This window comes from Aspergillus versicolor (genome assembly GCF_001890125.1).
Source record: "Aspergillus versicolor CBS 583.65 unplaced genomic scaffold ASPVEscaffold_9, whole genome shotgun sequence".
Classification (NCBI taxonomy): Eukaryota; Fungi; Ascomycota; class Eurotiomycetes; order Eurotiales; family Aspergillaceae; genus Aspergillus; species Aspergillus versicolor.
Window position 1 is genome coordinate 1,099,402 of NW_024467532.1, and position 19,703 is coordinate 1,119,104.

General features: G+C 51.7%; 9 protein-coding genes across 9 annotated transcripts; 3 read left to right on the plus strand and 6 right to left on the minus strand.

The window, feature by feature from the left end:
• Window positions 1-236: 236 nt before the first annotated feature.
• Window positions 237-2,768, plus strand: ASPVEDRAFT_87128 (uncharacterized protein; the record flags this gene model as incomplete). Its single annotated transcript, XM_040817985.1, has 6 exons — window positions 237-366; window positions 411-465; window positions 510-598; window positions 650-2,124; window positions 2,171-2,323; window positions 2,376-2,768. The coding sequence occupies 6 exons, from the start codon at window positions 237-239 to the stop codon at window positions 2,766-2,768; spliced, it is 2,295 nt and encodes a 764-aa protein (XP_040671556.1).
• Window positions 2,769-2,810: 42 nt separating this feature from the next.
• ASPVEDRAFT_87129 (FAD-dependent oxidoreductase) lies at window positions 2,811-4,699 on the minus strand (the record flags this gene model as incomplete). Its single annotated transcript, XM_040817986.1, has 3 exons — window positions 2,811-3,794; window positions 3,845-4,362; window positions 4,411-4,699. The coding sequence occupies 3 exons, from the start codon at window positions 4,697-4,699 to the stop codon at window positions 2,811-2,813; spliced, it is 1,791 nt and encodes a 596-aa protein (XP_040671557.1).
• A 389-nt stretch (window positions 4,700-5,088) lies between these two features.
• On the minus strand, window positions 5,089-6,814 carry ASPVEDRAFT_895000 (uncharacterized protein; the record flags this gene model as incomplete). Its single annotated transcript, XM_040818633.1, has 4 exons — window positions 5,089-5,660; window positions 5,712-6,307; window positions 6,353-6,688; window positions 6,733-6,814. The coding sequence occupies 4 exons, from the start codon at window positions 6,812-6,814 to the stop codon at window positions 5,517-5,519; spliced, it is 1,158 nt and encodes a 385-aa protein (XP_040671558.1). The 3' UTR covers window positions 5,089-5,516.
• A 155-nt stretch (window positions 6,815-6,969) lies between these two features.
• ASPVEDRAFT_32153 (uncharacterized protein) lies at window positions 6,970-8,250 on the minus strand (the record flags this gene model as incomplete). Its single annotated transcript, XM_040810572.1, has 1 exon — window positions 6,970-8,250. One exon carries the CDS (start codon window positions 8,248-8,250, stop codon window positions 6,970-6,972), a length of 1,281 nt encoding a protein of 426 aa, XP_040671559.1.
• A 261-nt stretch (window positions 8,251-8,511) lies between these two features.
• Window positions 8,512-10,084, minus strand: ASPVEDRAFT_87132 (uncharacterized protein; the record flags this gene model as incomplete). Its single annotated transcript, XM_040817987.1, has 2 exons — window positions 8,512-9,803; window positions 9,859-10,084. The coding sequence occupies 2 exons, from the start codon at window positions 10,082-10,084 to the stop codon at window positions 8,512-8,514; spliced, it is 1,518 nt and encodes a 505-aa protein (XP_040671560.1).
• A 590-nt stretch (window positions 10,085-10,674) lies between these two features.
• ASPVEDRAFT_199240 (class I SAM-dependent methyltransferase) lies at window positions 10,675-12,035 on the minus strand (the record flags this gene model as incomplete). Its single annotated transcript, XM_040809278.1, has 7 exons — window positions 11,976-12,035; window positions 11,895-11,929; window positions 11,759-11,844; window positions 11,508-11,707; window positions 11,379-11,416; window positions 10,938-11,328; window positions 10,675-10,887 (listed from the first exon to the last, which is right to left on the minus strand). The coding sequence occupies exons 1-7, from the start codon at window positions 12,027-12,029 to the stop codon at window positions 10,675-10,677; spliced, it is 1,017 nt and encodes a 338-aa protein (XP_040671561.1). The 5' UTR covers window positions 12,030-12,035.
• Window positions 12,036-12,379: 344 nt separating this feature from the next.
• On the plus strand, window positions 12,380-13,762 carry ASPVEDRAFT_137875 (uncharacterized protein; the record flags this gene model as incomplete). The annotated part of the gene is made up of 3 exons (XM_040807443.1): window positions 12,380-13,132; window positions 13,184-13,530; window positions 13,588-13,762. 3 exons carry the CDS (start codon window positions 12,380-12,382, stop codon window positions 13,760-13,762), a joined length of 1,275 nt encoding a protein of 424 aa, XP_040671562.1.
• A 57-nt stretch (window positions 13,763-13,819) lies between these two features.
• On the minus strand, window positions 13,820-15,969 carry ASPVEDRAFT_32156 (Zn(II)2Cys6 transcription factor; the record flags this gene model as incomplete). The annotated part of the gene is made up of 6 exons (XM_040810573.1): window positions 13,820-14,192; window positions 14,237-14,787; window positions 14,875-14,996; window positions 15,043-15,253; window positions 15,361-15,783; window positions 15,835-15,969. 6 exons carry the CDS (start codon window positions 15,967-15,969, stop codon window positions 13,820-13,822), a joined length of 1,815 nt encoding a protein of 604 aa, XP_040671563.1.
• A 1,439-nt stretch (window positions 15,970-17,408) lies between these two features.
• Window positions 17,409-19,214, plus strand: ASPVEDRAFT_153959 (putative MFS transporter; the record flags this gene model as incomplete). The annotated part of the gene is made up of 5 exons (XM_040808377.1): window positions 17,409-17,566; window positions 17,618-18,043; window positions 18,092-18,804; window positions 18,851-18,955; window positions 19,000-19,214. 5 exons carry the CDS (start codon window positions 17,409-17,411, stop codon window positions 19,212-19,214), a joined length of 1,617 nt encoding a protein of 538 aa, XP_040671564.1.
• Between the last annotated feature and the right edge of the window lie 489 nt (window positions 19,215-19,703).

Below are 19,703 nucleotides of genomic sequence, written 5' to 3' on the forward strand. Positions count from 1 at the left end.
TGTCAGTCCTATCACGCTAACGTACCTCCTTCTACTTAGTTCCACGAGGTAAGTCAATCAAATTCTCATGGTGGCGTAAATTGGAGAACGAACCATTTCCCCAATTCCCCAATTTTCTTCCCCAATTTTCGATCCAAATGCCAAGCCCTATTCCCCGCACGCCGACATCTTCCCCAAACTCCAACGCATTCTATCCACACATTGTATCTCCTGGAGGTGTTTGTCCTAATTTAATTATGAGCCCCCGAGTCACACGCAGCAACCCAGCGCTTACCCCGGAGCGGGCTCGGCAAAAGACGTTCAAGTGTACTGTCTGTGAGCGCAACTTCAATCGCCGCGAGCATCTACAGCGACATGTCACCATTCGTAGGTTTCCTTTGACCTGATCGTCTAGGTCGCTAATGTGTTAGACTATGGTCAAAAGCCGTTTACCTGCTCTCGTTGTAACTATGCCTGTCGTCGCAAGTGTGTCTCCCTCGTCCTTGGCGTGCCCTGTCTCATCTTTCTAGGGATTTGCTGAATCGTCATATCAAACTGTCCCACCAATCTCCTGCCAGGGAAGAAGTCACTAGCCGGAGTAATGAGTATGCTTTCCAGGGTAGGTGGCCACTGTTACTACTCTGTTGACTTCGCTGATGTTTTCATTTAGACAACGGGCTGCATGCAATACGCCAGACCGATGAAGGTGCTCCCATCGACAATAATAGCCACGTATCTGCCCCCTCGACCATCCCTCAAACTGATAACTTGGATAGTTTAGGGGCATTCATGAATGCACCTTCTTTCCCAGACCCAACTGTTCAACCATTCCCCATCAACTACTTGGACAACGTTGCATTGCCATTTCTTGTGGAACAGCCTGCTCTCTTCCCAGAGCTATCCATGCACGATCTATTCTCTCAGTCTCCGCTCGAAAACCCTGTTAGTCTTCCCCCAGGGCTGGAAACCACCCCTCTCCAGGATCAAGGCACCGCAACTCCGCTTGCCACGCCACCAGACGTCGGACGGCACCACGTACATCTCGCACCATTCCTGCGAGTCTCTCAAGATGACTGGCTTTGGCTGTCCAGGGAGGTCTTCCTTTTCTCGTCAGTTCTGCCCCACGGCTACGAGATCCCCTCGCGCCATGCAATATCCCGCTACCTGCACGGCTTTATGAATGGCTTCCATCCGCATTTTCCGATCATCCATCCTCAGACATTATCGCTGCGGGAGATGGCGCCTGAGCTTATATTGTCACTTGCTGCGGTGGGCAGCCAGTATTGCCTTGAATCACACCAGGGCCTTAAACTGTTTCCTCTTGCGCGGTCTATTGCCGCAGAGAAAATTCGGCGTCGTGACCTAGTGGAATTGGATGGGACCGTTGATACTTATACAAATTCCCCTCGGCGGACCAAGACTCAATCAACCCCATCTCAAATATCGAATGGACTAGAACAGGCAAAGACCAAGGAGCCGGTGAATCTTGGTCATGAAAGTAATGAGCTAGTTCAGACAATGCAAGCGCTGTTCTACCTCATGGCCATGGCAACATGGGGCGGCGAGCATCGATCTCTTGTCAGACAAGCCATTGCTACTCAGAGTATGCTTGCAGTTCTAGTCCGACAGCATGGCCTAGCCGACGACTCTACAGACCCAGAATCTATGGACTGGAACAAGTGGGCACGCGCGGAAAGTGCGCGGCGTACCAAATTGATCATATTTTGCTTCTTCAACCTGCACACTATAGTATTCAATCTCCCATCCCCATTGACGATCTCAGATATTCAGCTTCGTCTTCCGTGTACGGAATCAGAGTGGAAAGCGCCTGATCAAGATATCTGGCTTAATCTGCATAAGAAATCACAGCCTGCTCCGTTTTTCCAGGATTGCATTTCACACCTGCTTCAGGATGATAGCGGGCCACCTACCTGCTCCTCCCTTGGAAGTCATGTCTTGATCCATGCGCTGCTACAACGCATCTTTTCAATCCAGCAGGCAAGCCACCACGGTAGTAACGTGGCCTCGGGGTCATTTATCAGCCAGCGCCAGGCGTTGAAAAAGTGGCAGATTGGATGGGAGATGAATCCGGAATCGTCCGTGAGTCCGCTGGACAAACATGGGCCGATTGCCTTTAATTCAGCGGTGCGTTGCCCTTGATGGGCAGTGAAGACACGCTAACGGTCACTAGGCCTTGTTCCACCTCGCGAATATTCGTATAGTTACGGATATTGGGGCGGCTCGTTCACTTTTGGAACAAGATCATATCCAGATAGCGAGCAAACTGAGAGATCAGCCGATGCTTCCCAGGGGTTCTACTTTAGTCCTCGCTGCACGACATGCAGTATGTTTTTTTATCCTCGCCTCCACAATCTTGAAGCTGACCGCTGCGCCAGACTGTAGCACTATGTTCACCCGTACAAATGGGCGTCTATTTCGTCGGCCGAGTACCCAACTGGTCCGTAATGCACGCCGTTTGCTCGCTGGAGTATGCGTACGTCCTCAGCCAATTTCTACAGACTGCGACACCGGCAAGCCTTGAGTATCCGTTACAAGGGGACGAATTAAGCCTATTATCCGCGATCAAAGAGACATTACGCGAAGTGGAATCTTCTACACCAGACGGCGATCCCAAGTCAATTGATACTATGCCGCATCTTCTCGCCGCAAAGGCAGTTCGAGCATGGGCGTTGATTCTGCAGGGATTCAGGACGTGGAATGCGGTGGATTTGATTACTAGGGCTCTTTTTGTATATGCTGATATGTTAGATGCAGATATAGATCAGTAGGGATCAACAACAGTGCACTCTAACTAATATAAATAGCTTATATCAAAGATACTCCCTCTCACGACCAGTCCAACATATCCCCTCCTTATCCCACCCCTCACTCCCAACTCCCAGGTTCACAATAAACAGCCCATCCCGATCCCACCTGCGCTTAACCTTGAGCAACCTCGCATAATTATCCCCCCAGAACGCGCGCTGAAAATCCGGCTCATCGGGATCCGCCGTGTTCAGAAACGACCCCATCCTCGGCGTCTCCAGCGCCCGCAGAAACGGCATCTGGCTATCGACGAAGTGCTTCGCAGTTGCACCTAGCGGCATCGTGCGGCGGTATGTAACCAGCATTTCGGACTCGCGCCAGTGCGGGTGCAGGGCGCTGTTGACGAGGTCCTTGTTTGCGTGCACTTGGCCGCCGCCGGAGAGGAAGATTTCGATTAGATCGCCGACGCGGTAGGTGAGGTTTGAGACGACGTTCATTATTTGGGATGTACCGCCTGGGGAGAAGAAGAGGGATGAGGAGATGAGGACGGAGCCTTCGATGCGGCCTGTGCCTGCTAGGTCGACGAGTCGGGGTTGGTTGAAGTAGGTTGATATCTGCGGGTAGAGGGTTGTGTTGGTTGTGTAGACGATTGAGAAGCCGAGGTCGTCTAGTCTGGCGAGTAATGGGGCGAGCTTGGCCCCTATGGAAGTGGTGTCGGTGGTATTTGGGAAGAGGATCTCAGTAACGAGCTGGACGCCGTCTTCCTGGATGCCAGAGACAATGGCGGCGCCTGTTTTGCTATCTGCCCCTTTTAGACTTGGTAGGATGTTGACGATCGCTGTTGCGAATTCCCACAAGGCTGCGTCTGTGTCTGAGAACTGCTCGTCTTGTCGAGAGATTGCTGCCGTGAGCGTGAATACTATTCCTGGGATATCGGGGAATGTCCTTATTGTGGTGTTGACAGTGATGCCAAATGTACCGCCGCCTCCGCCTCGCAATGCCCAGAAGAGGTCTGGATTCTGGAACTCGTTTGCCACGACGAGATCTCCCTGCATATCGTTAGTAAATCTTTTTTATAATGGTAAGTAAAGCGATGTACCTCCGCTGTAACGACATTAAACTCCAGTGCATTGTCCGAGGCCATCCCATGCGTCGGCCCAAGCAAAGACGCACCACCACCTTGTATAAACCCACCAGCAACACCAACAGTGGTACAAAGGCCGAGTAGAACATTGAATTTCTCATCTTCCGCAACCTGCGAGATCTCCAACGCCAGAGTCCCCGCGCCAAGTGTCGCCGCCTGTCCGAGGGAAACACTGCCACCCTGTGGTATAAAGTCAGAGACGACATCTATCCCCTTCAACCGATTTGTGTTTATCTGGAGGGATCCAGGCCCACTCGACCGGCCCATACTATCATGTCCGGTATTCTTCACGACGAGGCGAATGTTGCGCTGTTTCGCGAATCGGACGGCCGTTTGGATCTCCGAGGCAAATTCAGCGAGGACGGCGTATAGTGGGACGCGGCCTTGGTGGCAGGGCTCGTCTATGTACGAGGTGATATCGCAGCTCCCGCATTCCTCCCAGCTGCTCTCCCAGTTTGCCGACTGTAGCGTAGCTTCATAACCTGTTAACTTTTGCTACTACGGTATGATGGGGGGCATACCTGGTTCGGATGCTCGCCATACAGAGTTATTAGCGTTCTCTTGCACAAAGTTGCATGCGTCTTGGTCGAATTCTTTTCCATGGCAGATAGCGCCTACTGGGCGGAGATGGACCAAGTGTCCATTGATGCTCTCGTTGAAAATATTCCATTCGTTGGTAGAGGGCCAGCAGGGTTCATGGGGCAGGCACCGACAGCTCCGTCGTCCGGAATTGTACGTGGATATAGTGTTCTTGAGTATGATAAACACAACGACGAAGGAGATAGCGAGGACGGATATGCGGAGGTACATTTCTTTCTTAGAGTACTGCCTGACAGTGAGGGGTACCGTCAAAGAAGATAGGATTTCGTCAAACCATCAGCTGGCTAGAAGTTGACTTTTAAGGACGTATACGCCGGCCTGTCTGGAACTGCAGAGCAGCGTTCTTGTGGCTGCAGTCCAGATACCAGGAATTGACATGGATGTAAGGTTGGCAAACAATCTTACTCCTGCTTCAATGACCGGTGATGGGACGCCTGTCATGCTGACAGCAGCCTTATTATCTATCGTTGAAATCCCGGTGACGGTTTCTATCTCCCCCTCCGACGAAAACGCCCTGGATGTCCTTGTTCCTGCCCGGATTCTGTATCCCGTCGGGTGCTGGTTTAGTAGCACAGACAACCTCAACTCCGGGCCGTGCACGGGGACTGTATTGAAGTCTGGATCTCGCAATAGATTTCAGTTCGTTAAAGAGATGAGCAATATTCCCGCTGTGCCAGGCATCACAGATCGACCACCAACCCGAGTCCGTGCCAGATGCCAAGTGTAAACATCGCAGAGGCCTTCATAGGGCCTGAAAGGCAGCTCAAAAGTCAGAGCTGAGGAGCTGTGTAACAATTTCTCGGTTGATACTGGTCCGTGGCCTTCCCATTTCTGAGACCCTGGATTCAGCCGGATGGGATTTAAATGTGACGTGGCAGGTCTTCGAGGATCAATTCTTAGAATTGTAATTGCTTTTGGTTCATATGGTAATTGAACAAAGGTACTGCCTTCCAACTGCGATAATCGAGTATTGCAGATTGTAGGGGACATGATAAGGTCAATACACTATAGAGCAAGACTCACACCTTTACTCAACAATAGACAACAACCATTTCTTCATAGCTCTGGTAGATTCATACTCGGACTGATCACCCAGCATCAAGTTCAGAATCGGCGCGATATGGCCTTCACCGGGTGCGATAACTACCTCGGTTTTGTGAGGGTTCGATATCTAGATCACCGTCAGTGCACTATATCCAGAATACCAATGTAGGACACCCACCTTGAGATTTGCTGCAAACGCTTCATGCGAGTCCACCATCAGATCATCTTCGCCAGCAACAACGAGTAACTGCCTTGCTTTTATATTACTCCACCAATCCACCGGCGCTCGCAAAGGCTCGTTATAGAAATCCAGGGGCTTCTCTCCTAACCAGTTCTCCGCACTAACGCTTGAAGGGACAAGGGATACACAGTCCCGTTCGGCATTCCGTTCAATAGACGGCCAGGTCTGGTCAAAGGACACCCAAGGAACCAGCAGCAGCGCACCAGCCAAGTCTTCTTGTATATACGGACCCTCGGGAATACTCGGATCAGGATGAGAATGGGACAGGTGGGAGAGAATTCCAAGCACCAGGTTTCCCCCCGCGGAGTCTCCTCCTAGAATAATCTTTCCAGGCTCTTTTGCTTCCACTTCTACCAGGTAACGCAGGACATCGAGCCCTTCGCGCAATTGGCACGGATACTTTGCGTGTGGAGCTAATGTATATGGTGCGACAAGAACGGCGAACTGATTTCCTATGCTGCGGCACACTGTTTCCACTATACCGTTCAAGTAGTCAAAGTATGCTGGGTGTGCTGGCGAGTAGTAGTTGCCGCCTGTGTATACCTGTTAGATATTACTTCTAAAGAGCGCTCACATACCGTGAAACCACACGAGGACATAATTCGCACTGCTGCTGCCGACCCAGAAGCCATGACCGGTTTCTCCCCAGTGGGAAGTGTAAGGAACGATTTCCCTTGACTTGGCGAATTCATTGTACGATGTTCCTGTTGTTGTGAGTCTGGCATGCGTTAGTGACATAACCATCTCAACAAACATGACAATCACAATGAAAGTGATCACTGACTGGATCTGGCGTATTGATAGGCTTTTAGTAATTTGCCTTAGAAAGGCATGCGAGACATAAGCCCGGAAAGTCTTTGTATTGTCGTTTGCAGTAAATGGGAACTTCACGGCGGCGTAGACACCAACTCCCACTGAGTGGTCAGTATCTATAGAGTGACTTGACGTAGAGGCTTACAAGCTGCGATGACCTTCCAGGTGAAACTTGCGATTTCATGATATGTGAGCTTGCTAGGGTATGGCAGTGGGGGGATGGGCATTGTTGCGGTTGGCATATCTTAAAAGTCTGGGCGAGGGCCATATAAGAACCCAGACGACGTCAATCCGATGTCATAGTGGCCTCAGGCAATACTAAATTGTACTACGCTAGATAGCGTTCTAGCTATAATGGAGTAATAAATACAAGATTCCTGAATTATTCATCGCATATACATCCACTATCGCGTTGTCTTTGAAGCTTCTCTTGCTCCCCTCTATCAAGCGCTTTAATCTCTTCCCACGACTCCTCCGTAGGCTCCCAGATCATATGCCACTGGAACAAGTCCGCCAGCTGCAGCCGATGCTCTCTACACAGGATATAATAGTACGTGAGAAGCACCGGCGACGCAAGCGACGGCATCACATCCGCCCAGTCCCAAACCACATCCCTCGCCCTAACCAACCGCCACATATGCTTCAGATACCGCTTCATATTAACGCCCTTGCGCTCCCACATCATCATCCCAGGAAATACCTGTCGGCGGAACTCCGTGCCCAGCCGTCCACGCCGGGGCACAGTACACTCATCCGTGTTACTTATGAACGCGCGCGCCAGCTGCGGCCTCCCAGACCAGAGATGGATGCCACTCGTTGCCCGCGGATTGCAGTCAATAGTGACCAGTCTATCCGCCGCTTCGACAAAATCCAGCCCTATCTGTCCGTGCAGCGGGTATAACCCCTCACCCAGCCGCTGCACATACTCCTTGATTCCGGGATGCGAGCAGGACTGGAAATACACAGACGAACTACCATCGATCGTCTCCAGCACTGGATACACCCCATGCGCGCGCAGCGTGCCATGATTAAACACGCTATACGAGCAGTACCGCACCCCATGAATCCACTCCTGCGCAACATACTGCACCTTCTCGCTCACCTGTATATCCTGGGGAATCGGCTCCCCAGGCTTCAAATGGTAGACATTTGTATTCGCGCGCCCGAAGACAGGTTTCAGCGCCCACTCCTTATTCACCGTATCCAGGCGCCTCACATCATCCATGCTCTTGCAGATATACGTGTCCGGGGTATCCAGCCCACAGGCCCGCGCAATCCGCGCATAGTGGCCCTTGCTATGTAGACAGACGAGAAGCGCCCAGGGCGGGCAGAATAGTTTCCCCAGTATAGCCGGGTCCCGGGACTCGGCGAGGTAGAATTCCTCTTCGTGCATTGGGATGATGTGGTCTATGTTCCAGGCTGCGATGGCTTCTTTTACGCCGCGGATGTACCCGTGTGTGTCGGTGCGTGGGGCCGGAACGACTTTGCTTCCTGCGACGGCGGTTGAGAAGCGGCAGACGTGGTATTTCATTGGGTCGACGCAGTAGACTTTACATCCGGCGAGGGTGAGTTGGCGGGCGAGATCGAGGGATACGGGGAATCGGCCATTTGTGAGGAGGATGTGTGGTGGATTGTATCGTTTTTCTTTGTGGCGGAGTTTCATTTTTGGGGGTCATAAGGTGTGTTCAATAGACATTAGTGGTGTATTATTGTATAGGCTATTATTCTTTTCTTTCTTTCTTTTTTTTCTTGACATGGTCTGGTTGTGCTGGTGATATGAAGCTTTAGTGGAACTGACGTATGTATGAGATGGTTACACCCGAGCCAATGGACGGCGTCAACAGAGACCATACATTGTATTCCGTGTTTTAAGCTCTCCTTATTTTGACCAGACCAACCTTAGAAACAGGATACTGTAACTAGTCTATGGCCGCCATTTAAAAGCCGGATTCCTCCAGTCCAGATCCTGAATCTGTTTCTGCGACATGCCGTCTAGAGCCTGATTAATATCAACCATCTCCCTCTTCTTATTATCCCACTCCATCCAGGCCCAAAGCACCGCACTCAGAATCATAATCAAGCTAGCCGTGGCCAGATTCAAGCCATTCCCGATATGATAGTCGGGAGCATCGAAGTCCAAGAACGACCACGTTGAAATCAGCCCTCCGATATTGCCCAGCATAACATTTGTGCCGATTGCCGCGGAGCGCGCGGTGTCTGATACAACATTATTCGATGCGTGGGCGTTGCAGAGGGCTCCAAAGGGGAATGCGCCGCTGGCTATGAGGAATGTTGCGCTGTATCGGACTTTTCCGTCTGTGCTGGCCAGGAACATGATGTATCCGCTGATCATGAGTAACGGGGATAGGACGAAGAATAGCATGCGGTTGTCCCGGCGCCAGCTCATGAATGGGATAACTAGGTTAATGAAGGCGCCTACAATATAAGGAGGCACTGTGTGGAGTTGTTGTCTGATAACAGTGGCATCGGGGTAGATGGTCTGTACAATTGTAGGCGCAAAGAATGCCAGACCTTGAACTGTGATGTTATCAAGCAGGAAGATAAAGGCCGTTGCTAATGTGACAGGACACAGGGCGCCTCGTAGCATTTTCGTCTTGTCGATCTTGTCCAGGACCTCTGTTGTTGCGACTCGCTCTGCCTTGAGCCGGGCTATCGCGAGATCCTTTTCTTCCTGGGTCAGCCAGCGCGCGGTTTCTGGCCGGTCGGTGAGGGTGAAAAAGGCGATGATTGCAACGCCGATTGTGACAATGCCCTCGATTGCAAAGATCATTCGCCAGGTGTGCAGGCCGCCAAAGTGGTCGAGCTTTAAGATCGCTGAAGCAAGGAGGCCTCCGAATGCTCCTGCAAGGGGCGCAGTAACAAGATAAAGGGATAGACGAAAGGCGAGCTCGCTGCGTCGATACCATCTGGATAGATAGTATGCAATACCGGGCATCATGCCTGCTTCGAATATGCCTAACACGAACCGGACTCCTGATGCCTGGCCCACGGTGTGGACGAAGGCTGTTGCAAGCGATGCAGCACCGAATAAGAGGGTTGTCAACGGCAGAAACCATCCTGGACCCATAACCTTGCAGCAGATATTGCTTGGGATCTCGAATATAATATATGAGATATAGAACATGGAGAGGATTTGGTTGTAATCATTCCCTTTCATGTTCAGATCGGTGGCCAGACCAGCGAGTCTCGCGTTTCCTGTCGTGTGTGAGCTGGAGAACAGAGTTAATATCGGAGAACAAGAGCTACTCACCGATATTAGCTCGATCAATAAAGCAGAATAGATACAATATCGCAACAGTTGGAACAATGCACAGGTCCAGTTTCCAGCGTAGACGGGACTCTGCGGCCTTGTCGAACTCCAGCAGGGCGTGGCCGTATTGGTCGGTAGCTGCCTGGCCATGCCCAGCTATCTCCTGTTTGCTGGATATGGCCCTCTCATCTCCCACAGCCTGGTCTGATGCTCTATCGGCCGTCATATTTGTGGTGAGACACAGAGCTGGGGTAGGAGGCAGGGGTAGGGGTAATACAGGGGAGATATGTACAGCAGGATCTTTTAAATTAATAAACCTCGGAAGAATATCGGAAGCTTCGCAATCAATAATTTCTCGGAAAGGAAAGCCATTATGGCAGTTAGTGGGTGACATGTAATCCGCCTGTCTCGAGCAAGGAAACTGTGCTTACTGTTTCCCCGCATCTCCATAACCAGTGAAGTGAAGATCTGGGGAACAAAGGAAGTCAATCCGTCACATCGGAAGCTGATCGGGTATCGGAAGCTGATCTCGTATTCTGTTGTTGGAGACCGCTTGGGCCTCGAACTGGGCGGATGTGAGGCGGCAAACACCCGCGGCGGATAAGGGTTAACCATAAATAAACAAACATACATCTGATCTGTTGCATATAATGCAGTAGAAAGACAGCCCCCTACCGCTAATAACTTTTTTACCACTTCGATATGTCCTAGTTGGGGCGAGTATGAAAAGTACTTATGTTACGCTATAGACCTTTAACGACAAACAGCAAAGCTCAATTACGCTATTCCCGCGGTTTCTGTGCATAAACGACATGTCTAGATCATCGTCAGTTGATATCCTTTCATGAGAGACTTGACATACAAATTATGCAGGATATGGACGCTGCGGTCCTTCGCAGCTTGTCTAACCCGCACAAGGAAGGCCTGAACCTCCTCGATCGACCAGCCCAGAATGCTAGTAAAAGTAGCGCTGGTAAATGCTTCCAGGCCATCCAGCATCTGGTACATATTCAACGCGCCAATATCCTTCTACGGCATCGTTAGCTCGGCAAGCAACTGGAAAAGAGATCATGGCATACCATCCTCCGATCCCTCGGCCACGTCCCAAGAGGCAGCTGAAACACTTGATGCTTGCCATTAACAAACCCCGTCTCTTTCACAATGCGCTCCAAGTCAGCTCCGATGGTTACAGGCCGGTTGATCCGATCGCAAGCCTCCTGCAGCAGCTTGAATAACAGGTTCACGTCGTTGTCCTCCTTCAATGACCCGTCCTCGGAGTAGTTGACGAGATGGAATTCCTGGAACTCGATCCAGCCCCCGGGCTTTAGGTGGTCAAAGGCCTGTTTCGCGAGTCTGGGCCAGTCTACGATGGAGCCGCACATGTAGCGGGAGTGGATGAAGTCGAACGGCGGTCGCTCGGGCCATTCTGCTTCGACGTCGTCGACTTCAAACACGACGTTAGGAGGGACCCTATGTCATATCAGTACATTATATCCTGGAATTAAGATTATTGAACGCACCATGGGGGCTGGATAGGGCTTAGGTCGTTGCCCATGACCTGGGAGTCAGGTCAGTACCTAGATCTACCTAGCTTGATTGATAGGCGACTCACCTGCTGTGCAGAGACAAACTGGTCCGCTGGAAATCACAGTTAGTGGTGTCAATTTAACATCGAAAGACGTACCGAATTCTATAGCCCACAGACCAGTCCCAGTCCCAATATCGAGCACGCGAATCGGGCCGTTCTCGATCGGGGCGAGGAACAACCGATCGTTCAATACCAATTTGAACATATGATGAAGCATATCAAGGCGGTCTTGCTCTCGTTCGTCATTGGGGAATTTATAGCCTAGATGCGATTAATCGTCTACTCCGTGCTGCGCGAAGTAAGGTTACGAACTCCCTTCTTTGTACGAATGATATCGGCGGCCATACTCCCAGTTGTAATTCGTTACTGCAGACGTCAAAGACGTTGCATAGCTTGCTCTGCATGGAACGGGTCAGTGCTGAAACTCTGGTTCATGCGTCTGGCTTACATTTCCGAGCTATATGCTTCATCGTCGGACGGGAGCTGGTCCTCGTTAATATGGTTGGCTTTTGGCAGCAGACATACTCACGTTCTGGTCGACGGGCACAGCAACGCCCTGTCTCTCTGCTGTTTGACTTGTCATTTTGCGTCTGGAGGGGAGATGGAGATGGAGACGGGGGGATCTGGAGTTCGGATCGGAGAACAGGCAGTGGGGGGGATGGCCATAAAGAAAAACTAAGAAAGAAATGGTTAAGCTGGCTGCACGAGGATCCTTCGATTCGCCGTCACTGCGTATCAAATCCACAGAAGCCGTTGCGCCATCCCGTTATCTCCACCGGTTGTGTGCCGTCCCGCCCCTGACACCGTGTTGAGTGTTGACTGTTTCCTGACTGTTGAGTTGGCTGTGCGTTCTTTGTTCTTGTGTTCCCTGTCATTTCTATCCTGCAGCTTCAAACCCTAATTCGCCACACCACCATCCGGTTCGTATACAACATGACGGAAACTCCATTAACCACCCTGGCAGACCAAATCTCCTCCTCCGCCTCACTGATATCCCAATTCCTCCACTCCAACAACCACCCCCAGCCCTCCTTCGCCCCAGATGCACCACCAGCCTTCCCACCCGCCCCAACACCCATCACCGCCGCCCGCCAAACCCTCCTCGAAGCCGCCCAGACACTCATCGACCTCCTAACCGGCCCCGCCGAACACCTCCGCTGGCTCGCCTGCCGCTACCACGACATGTCCAGCCTCCGCTGGATCTACCACTACAACATTGCAGCATCCATCCCACTCGATCAGCCCGTATCCTTCGGCGCCGTCGCAAACACCGCAAACGTTCCCGAGGATATCCTCAAGCGAATGACCCGCCATGCAATGACGAACCGCATCTTCGCTGAGCCCGAGCCGGGCTTCATCGCGCATACCGCGTCCTCGGCGCTTCTTGTGCGTAGTCAGGCGTTGAAGGACTGGGTTGGGTATACCAGCGAGGAAACGTATCCGGCCTCGGCGAAGGTGGTGGAAGCGCAGGAGAGGTTTGGTGTCACTGATGACCCAAGGCAGACGGGGTATAGTGTTGCCTTTGCGACGGATAAGCCGATGTTTGTGCATATGGCGGAGGATCCGGAACGGGAGAGAAGGTTTGCGAATACCATGGTTGAGATGACGTCGACGGAGGGGTATGGTATTGGACATCTTGTAAGGGGGTATAGATGGGATGGTATTGGTAGCGCGACGGTTGTTGATGTATGCTCTACTTTACTCTTTGTTCTTGGAAGTTACTGATTTGATTTCTAGGTGGGTGGTTCAACGGGCCATGCGTGTATTGCTATAGCAGAGAAAGCTCCAGATGCAACATTCATCGTCCAGGATCTGGCTGGTGTCGTGTACCAGGGGAGGAAGAGTCTTCCTGGTAACCTCAAATCGCGGATTACATTCCAAGAACATGATTTCTTCACGCCGCAGCCGCAGTCTGCGGATATTTACCTCCTCCGGTTCATCCTGCATGATCATCCGGACTCAGTTGCAGTTAATATCGTCAAGAGTCTTGTCCCGGCAATGCGGAACGGGTCCAGGCTGTTGATCAACGATGGGGTCCTTCCAGAGCCGAATACGTTACCAAAGGGGGAGGAGAGGATTGCGCGGTGAGTACCTATTCGGGGTGAATAGCCCTGTTGATTGTATCATGCTTATATAAATAGGATCATGGACCTTGAGATGTTGACTACTTTCAACGCACGCGAGCGCCCATTAGCAGACTGGGTCAGTCTCTGTGCAGAAGCAGACAACAGACTCAAGCTACACTCAGTGTCAAAGCCGGAAGGCAGCATCATGTCGATTCTGGAGTTTGTTTACGAAAACGGTCATCAAGGGTAAAGATGAGGATATTTCTATTCTATCCATTCAATCGCCATCACTCTACAGTTCGTCCATCTAGACCCACACGGTACTCCCATCCGGCGGCATGGAGTTCAACAGCCGGTATGTCATGCGCACCAGGATAGCCGCCTCAGACGACCCTTCGTCCGGTACATACTGAATCTTGGTCTGGTTTCCGTCCTCGTGGGTCTGAGGATGCGAGATCATGTTCATGCGGTTCAGCTGCTCGACAATCGGATCGAGCATGCCACCTAGCCGATGCGCGGCAATGTCGCTGCGTCCGCAGAATTGCAGCACCGTTAGGCATGTATCCAAGTGCGCGACGAGCTGGGGGAGGCTGTAGTTATCGTTCTCAGGGCTGCCGCCTGTGACGTATTTCTGGCAGATGTCGAGGAGGAGGACGACGCAGGTGTCGAAGACGGAGCATCTATAAAAGTTAGCCATGTCTATGTTAGTGGCTAGGGGACGTACATAACTAGCCAGCACCGCGTGAAGATTGCCTGCTCGCTGTACAGCAGCGAGGCAATGCGCGCTAGCTGGACGGCGAAGTCTGTGTGGACGTCACTGATATGGCGGGGGACGTTTTGGAATAGGCTCTCTAGTGAGGATGGGTCATGTTCGTCTTCACGTTCCTCTTTCTCTGCATGATACGAGGCCTTGAATAACCGACAATACAACTGCAGCCGCGCATCAATATACAGCATGTGCATTAAACATAGAGCGCGCTCCTGGAAGAGGGTTAATGTTTTGTCCTGCTTGTTGAGTGCGGCCAAGTGCAGGTCTGGCGGGAGAGCCTGGTGCCATAGATCGAGTTTAGAGGATAGTTTGTTTGCGTGGATCCAACAATCGTCATGCCGGTAGTGAGCCACTTCGCCCTGGATCCCTGAAGCCAGCAGGGCCAGGCGCGTGATTTGTGACTGGATCATTCTTGTTGTTAAGGCCTCGCTGTTGTGTGGCTGCATGTCTAGGGCTACGGTGAGGTGGACCTGTCTCGTCAGCTGCTTGTTCGGAACAGTGTAGGTCTGCTCACCAGATCAGTCTCGTTTTGGTTCAAACAATTTCGGTAGCCAAGCGAATATGACAGCCATCTAGCGGGTTAGTACAGGTACCAGCTCCAGGGTGGTGACATACCCCTCCAGGAAGACCAATGTCTGCAATGTCCTTTTGCACTCGTCATTCTCTCCAACGACATTCTCGCTCATCTTCCCCCTCGCCAGGTTCAGCGCGGTCACTACAAACCTTAGTTTATCATTATCCAGTAGTATATGAACACTTACTGATCAGCAACCTCGCATTGGAGCTTTTGTCCATGACACACGTCATGCAGAGACAAATAAAAATCCGCATCCCCTGGATATAATCCGCCTCGAGCGCCTCATGCAAGCTCGTCGACGCAAGGTAGAAAAAAGCCGCGCGAGCTTCTGCCGGGATCTCATCGGCCTTGTAGTGGCTCCCAATAGCAGCGCAGGCCGCAACTTCTACAATATCCTGCATTGACCGTCGTTGGTTCGGTATACCTTATCAAGAAGTTCGCCGGACCGCGTCTCGGTCGATACGTAGAACAGCGTCGCGCCTCATTGGAAGAACGCTTTTACAGCGCGCCTGGTGACCGGCTCCGCTGGGAGTCTATCGCGGCGGGTGACGCCGTAGTGGCCATGGCCGTAGCCATACTGCCCATCCATATCCAGAGACCGAGGGTGCGACGCCGTCGCGGTATAGAAGACCTTCTGTATATCCTGTTCCTGTGGGGTGCTGCTGCTCTGGTACGGCCCATCAGTCGAGGTCGAGGTACTGCCCCGTTCAACGCCATTTCCTAGATCTGGCTGTACCATTGAGACACTTTGACTTTGACCCCTCTCGCCACTCATCTGTTGCACAACCTGCTCCAGGTACGCATTCCGCTGCTCCAGCGCTTCAATCCGCGCCCGCCAGTCCTCCCTCTTCCGCCCATCCACAGCGGTATACTCGCACTCGGCTTGGAGCCGTCGACATCTCGCACAGGGCTGAGTGCCATCACACTAGGAAAGTTAATCATACCTCCGAGGTTAGAAAAATGGGTACATACGTACCCGCTTGCGCATTCCGCGACATCGCTCGCACGCCTTGACCGACTTTGAGATCTTGCCGGGCTGCTCGGGCGGCTCGGGCGGCGACGTCCCGGTCTTTGGAGCGAGACGCTTCTGTCTGCCTGTGTTCTTGTCCATGTCGGATATAATATCCACAGGGGTTGAGAAAGTTTGGCCGCTGCAGCTGCGCCGATTCTGATGTCACTGCCCGCTAGAGTTTGTGGCCAATCAGCGGCTGCGGATTTCCGGAAATGGGCCCGGAGTGCGATCCCGCCAATCAGATGAAGTGGAATGAATTTTGACCCTTTTATGCCTGAGGCTTCCATGGCTGGCGGGCTATGCATGGTATACACTGTATACAAGTGTAGAATCGCTGTTGCTTACAGTTCAGCTGCAGATCTAACTTTATCAACATAATACTGGCAAATAAGTTTAAAAAAAACTGTTTCCTTCGAGGTCCTAACCAAGGTCTTTTGGGACGGGGATTAGCACTGTCTCTGGGATTCTGGTTGTTGCAAATACGTCGCAGGTGACGCAGGCGTTTGACCATTTTGCTGGGGGTGAGGAGAACGACGAGATCCAGCCTGCGCAGGTGATTGTTGTTGGGGAGTCGGATATTGAGGGTGACATTGTTGCGTATAATGGGAGTTCGATCTCCTGGGGTGTTTCCAAGCATTCTACTTGGACTGGGGTGCTCGCGCTGGTGGGAATGGGTCAACCAGTTTCGATATCTACGTGGATGAGTCGTCGACTTGGGTTTGACGGGGGGTGTCCACTAGGAGGTGTTTAGGAACGGCGATGTAAAGAATCAGAATATCCGATCCAGGTGGCATAATATCTACTATAGCCCGGCGGTTTCTGGGAATGCCTGGTTGAAGAATAAGTCGGTGAGCTTGCAGGGAGTGGACAGCTTCTTCCTGGCTCTTACTGAGATCGCTTGTCTGGTTAGAGATGCTAATTAGCTGTGAGGATAGTTAGTGTGGCTGAATGGATAATTGGTGACTTTCTCCTTCTCTTCAATTGGATACTACGTTGTATTTTGTGGTAAAGCAGGGAGAATAATCTGAGAATTACTAGTACAGCCTCTGGCAATCAATTTCAAAACGGCCATTCCCTATCAATCTGCAACAGTTCTAGCACCGAAACGGAACATTACATGAAAGTGACATTCTAGAGAAGGCACCCACCCAATCCTGCAATCCGAGCCCTACGTCCAGTTTACTTAGGCTTTAAACAAGCTGTGATAAACTAAATAATCAGTCATTTTTCACTTCGGATCCACCCCCAGATCGTTAGCGATCAGATGGATCCGGTCTAGGCCTACGTGGAGAGAAAAGACACGCTAGCCCTTCAGCTCTGCACTAGTCCAACTGCTTGCGTATACCCTCGTCAGCAGCGGGAAGGTGGGGAGGGCTTCGTAACGAGGGGTCCATACGGGAGACGCGCCACATGTTTTCATTGATGCCTTGACGACTCGCCTATAACCATTGCTAGATCTTGGCTATGGTTTCCTGCATTTAGCTTACTGTCTATTCCAGAGTTGACAGCATTCGTCACTATCTCTGGCTTTGCTAGAAATGGCCGACGCAGAGCTCAAGACCGCGCACGCAGACAGAACTGAGCACCGTGGCCTCAACAAGCACAGTCTGGGCCATGTGCGCCTGCGCAATGAGCATACAAACGAGATCATCTTGAGCCCGGCGCCGTCGCTGGACCCTAACGATCCACTCCGATGGTATGAACGTCCTCATTCTGTCTGTAACATTGCAGCTTATATTCCAACCAGGTCCACCGGGTACAAGGTCTACATCACAATCCTCGTCTCGCTCACAATGATTATGTGCAACTTCATGGCCGCCGGTCCGACAGTCGCCATGGTCGAGGTGGCCACCGATTTCAAGCAGGGGGGCGACACCGATTTGAACGACTGGATTAGTCGCGCTGCGTACTTCTTCAATAATAGTGCTCTGCTCCAGGGCGTGTCGACGTTATTCTGGGTCCCGCTGCTGAACAAGTATGGACGGAGACCAATTTACATCTCAGCTTACATCTTGTATTTCTTCATGATACTTGGGGCTGGGTTGGCGAGGACGTATGCGGGTGAGATCACGACAAGGACTATCCTTGGGATTGGAGCTGGGGCAGGGGAGTGTCTGGCTCCGGTTACTATTGCTGATGTGTTTTATCTTCATCAGCGTGGTTACGGGATGGCGTATGCTTCTCACTCTGGAATATTCCAAAGAAAGTGCTGACTTGGCAGGATATACAACGCAGCCCTAAGTGCAGGAGTTTCATTCGGCATCATCGTCGCCGGCCTAGTATCTATCAAGCACGACTGGCGCACAATCTACTGGGTAGGCTGCGGGCTCGTCGGAGTCCTCATCATCGTGGTCATCCTCTTCTTCCCCGAAACAGCATACAATCGTGCTGGGAACCCGCTGGCCGAGCGCGCAGACGAGGTCCACAAACCAGAAGCCACCACCTTTAAAGAAGCATCTCTTCCCCCGATCCCGCCAAAGAGGACGTACGTCGAAGGCCTCCGCTTCTGGTCTGGTAAGACGTACACCGATGAGTCTTTCTGGCGCATGTTCATCCGCCCGTTCGGCCTCATCCTCATGCCCCCTGTCTTCTGGGCTACGATTGTCATGTCGGTGACGATTGGGTTCCTGGTGGCGGTTTCATCTAACTTTGCCTCGGCATTCAGCACTACATATGGCTTTGAGGCATGGCAGTCTGGGCTGTGTTTCATTGCAGGCTTGGTAGGTTGTCTGTTTGGCACGTTCGCTGGCGGGCCATTCTCAGACTGGGTTGCGGACTACTTCACCAAGCGTAATGGGGGAATCCGTGAGCCGGAGATGCGATTACCAGCGATTATCCCTAGTATCATTGCAGCGCCACTGTCGCTATTACTGTATGGGTTTGGGATTGCGAATCAGTGGCACTGGATCGTGCCGACTATTGGGCTGGGACTATGTTTGTTGTCCTACCGCCATGTTACGCTGCTTGTTAACTTCTATAGTAACCTTCGCCATCGCACAAGGAACAAACGTCTCCTTCGTATACTGCGTGGACTCCTTCCGGCCTGTCGCGGGAGAAGTCACCGTCACTCAGCTAGCCTTCAAATGTGAGTATTCCTCCTATCGTTATACCTGGCACTAATGCAAAAAGCCTGCTTCGGTTTTCTCCTCTCTTTCTATACAAACCGCTGGATCGAAAAGTCCGGATACGCAGCCGCGTTCGGTGCCATGGCGGGGATATCCGGTGGATGTCTGCTATTCTTCATTCCATTGTTCTTCTGGGGGAGGTCGATTCGACATGCCGCCTTGAAGTGGCCCTTTGTGCAGTTCGTGTTTTGGAAAGATGATAGGGAGGTTGGAGAGTGATTCTGAATGTAAAAAAAGTGTGTTTTATAGTGAATTGGCTATCAACATCACGAGACTAGCCAAGCCCTGGCCACGTAATACTCTATATAATTAAGGAAGAATGATTTTGCACACGATGTGGCTTGCTGTGGATTCAATCCCTCTGACGGCGACGGACAAGATGGACCGCCAGCGACTGCACGAGATGGCACGAGCTATCAAGGCAGAAAGCCATGTCGAGGAAACCGTTGCGCCCTTCTCGCTGCTCGGGCCAGGGCCGGCGTAGTTTGTTATAATTTCCGAAACAGTGCAGAATTGCTATTCTTACTCTGGACAACTCCAAGTTAGGACTTTGGCTACACTGATAATGGTTATTGTGGTGTCTAGCGCCCTGCATGGATCAGCCGTATGTCAAGCTACTCAAGTGGCTGCATCTGGTGCCAGTCGGTGAGTCGCAAACCGGCAAGGGTTTCAATAACGTTCAACTCTAATATATCTCTCCAGCCTCCT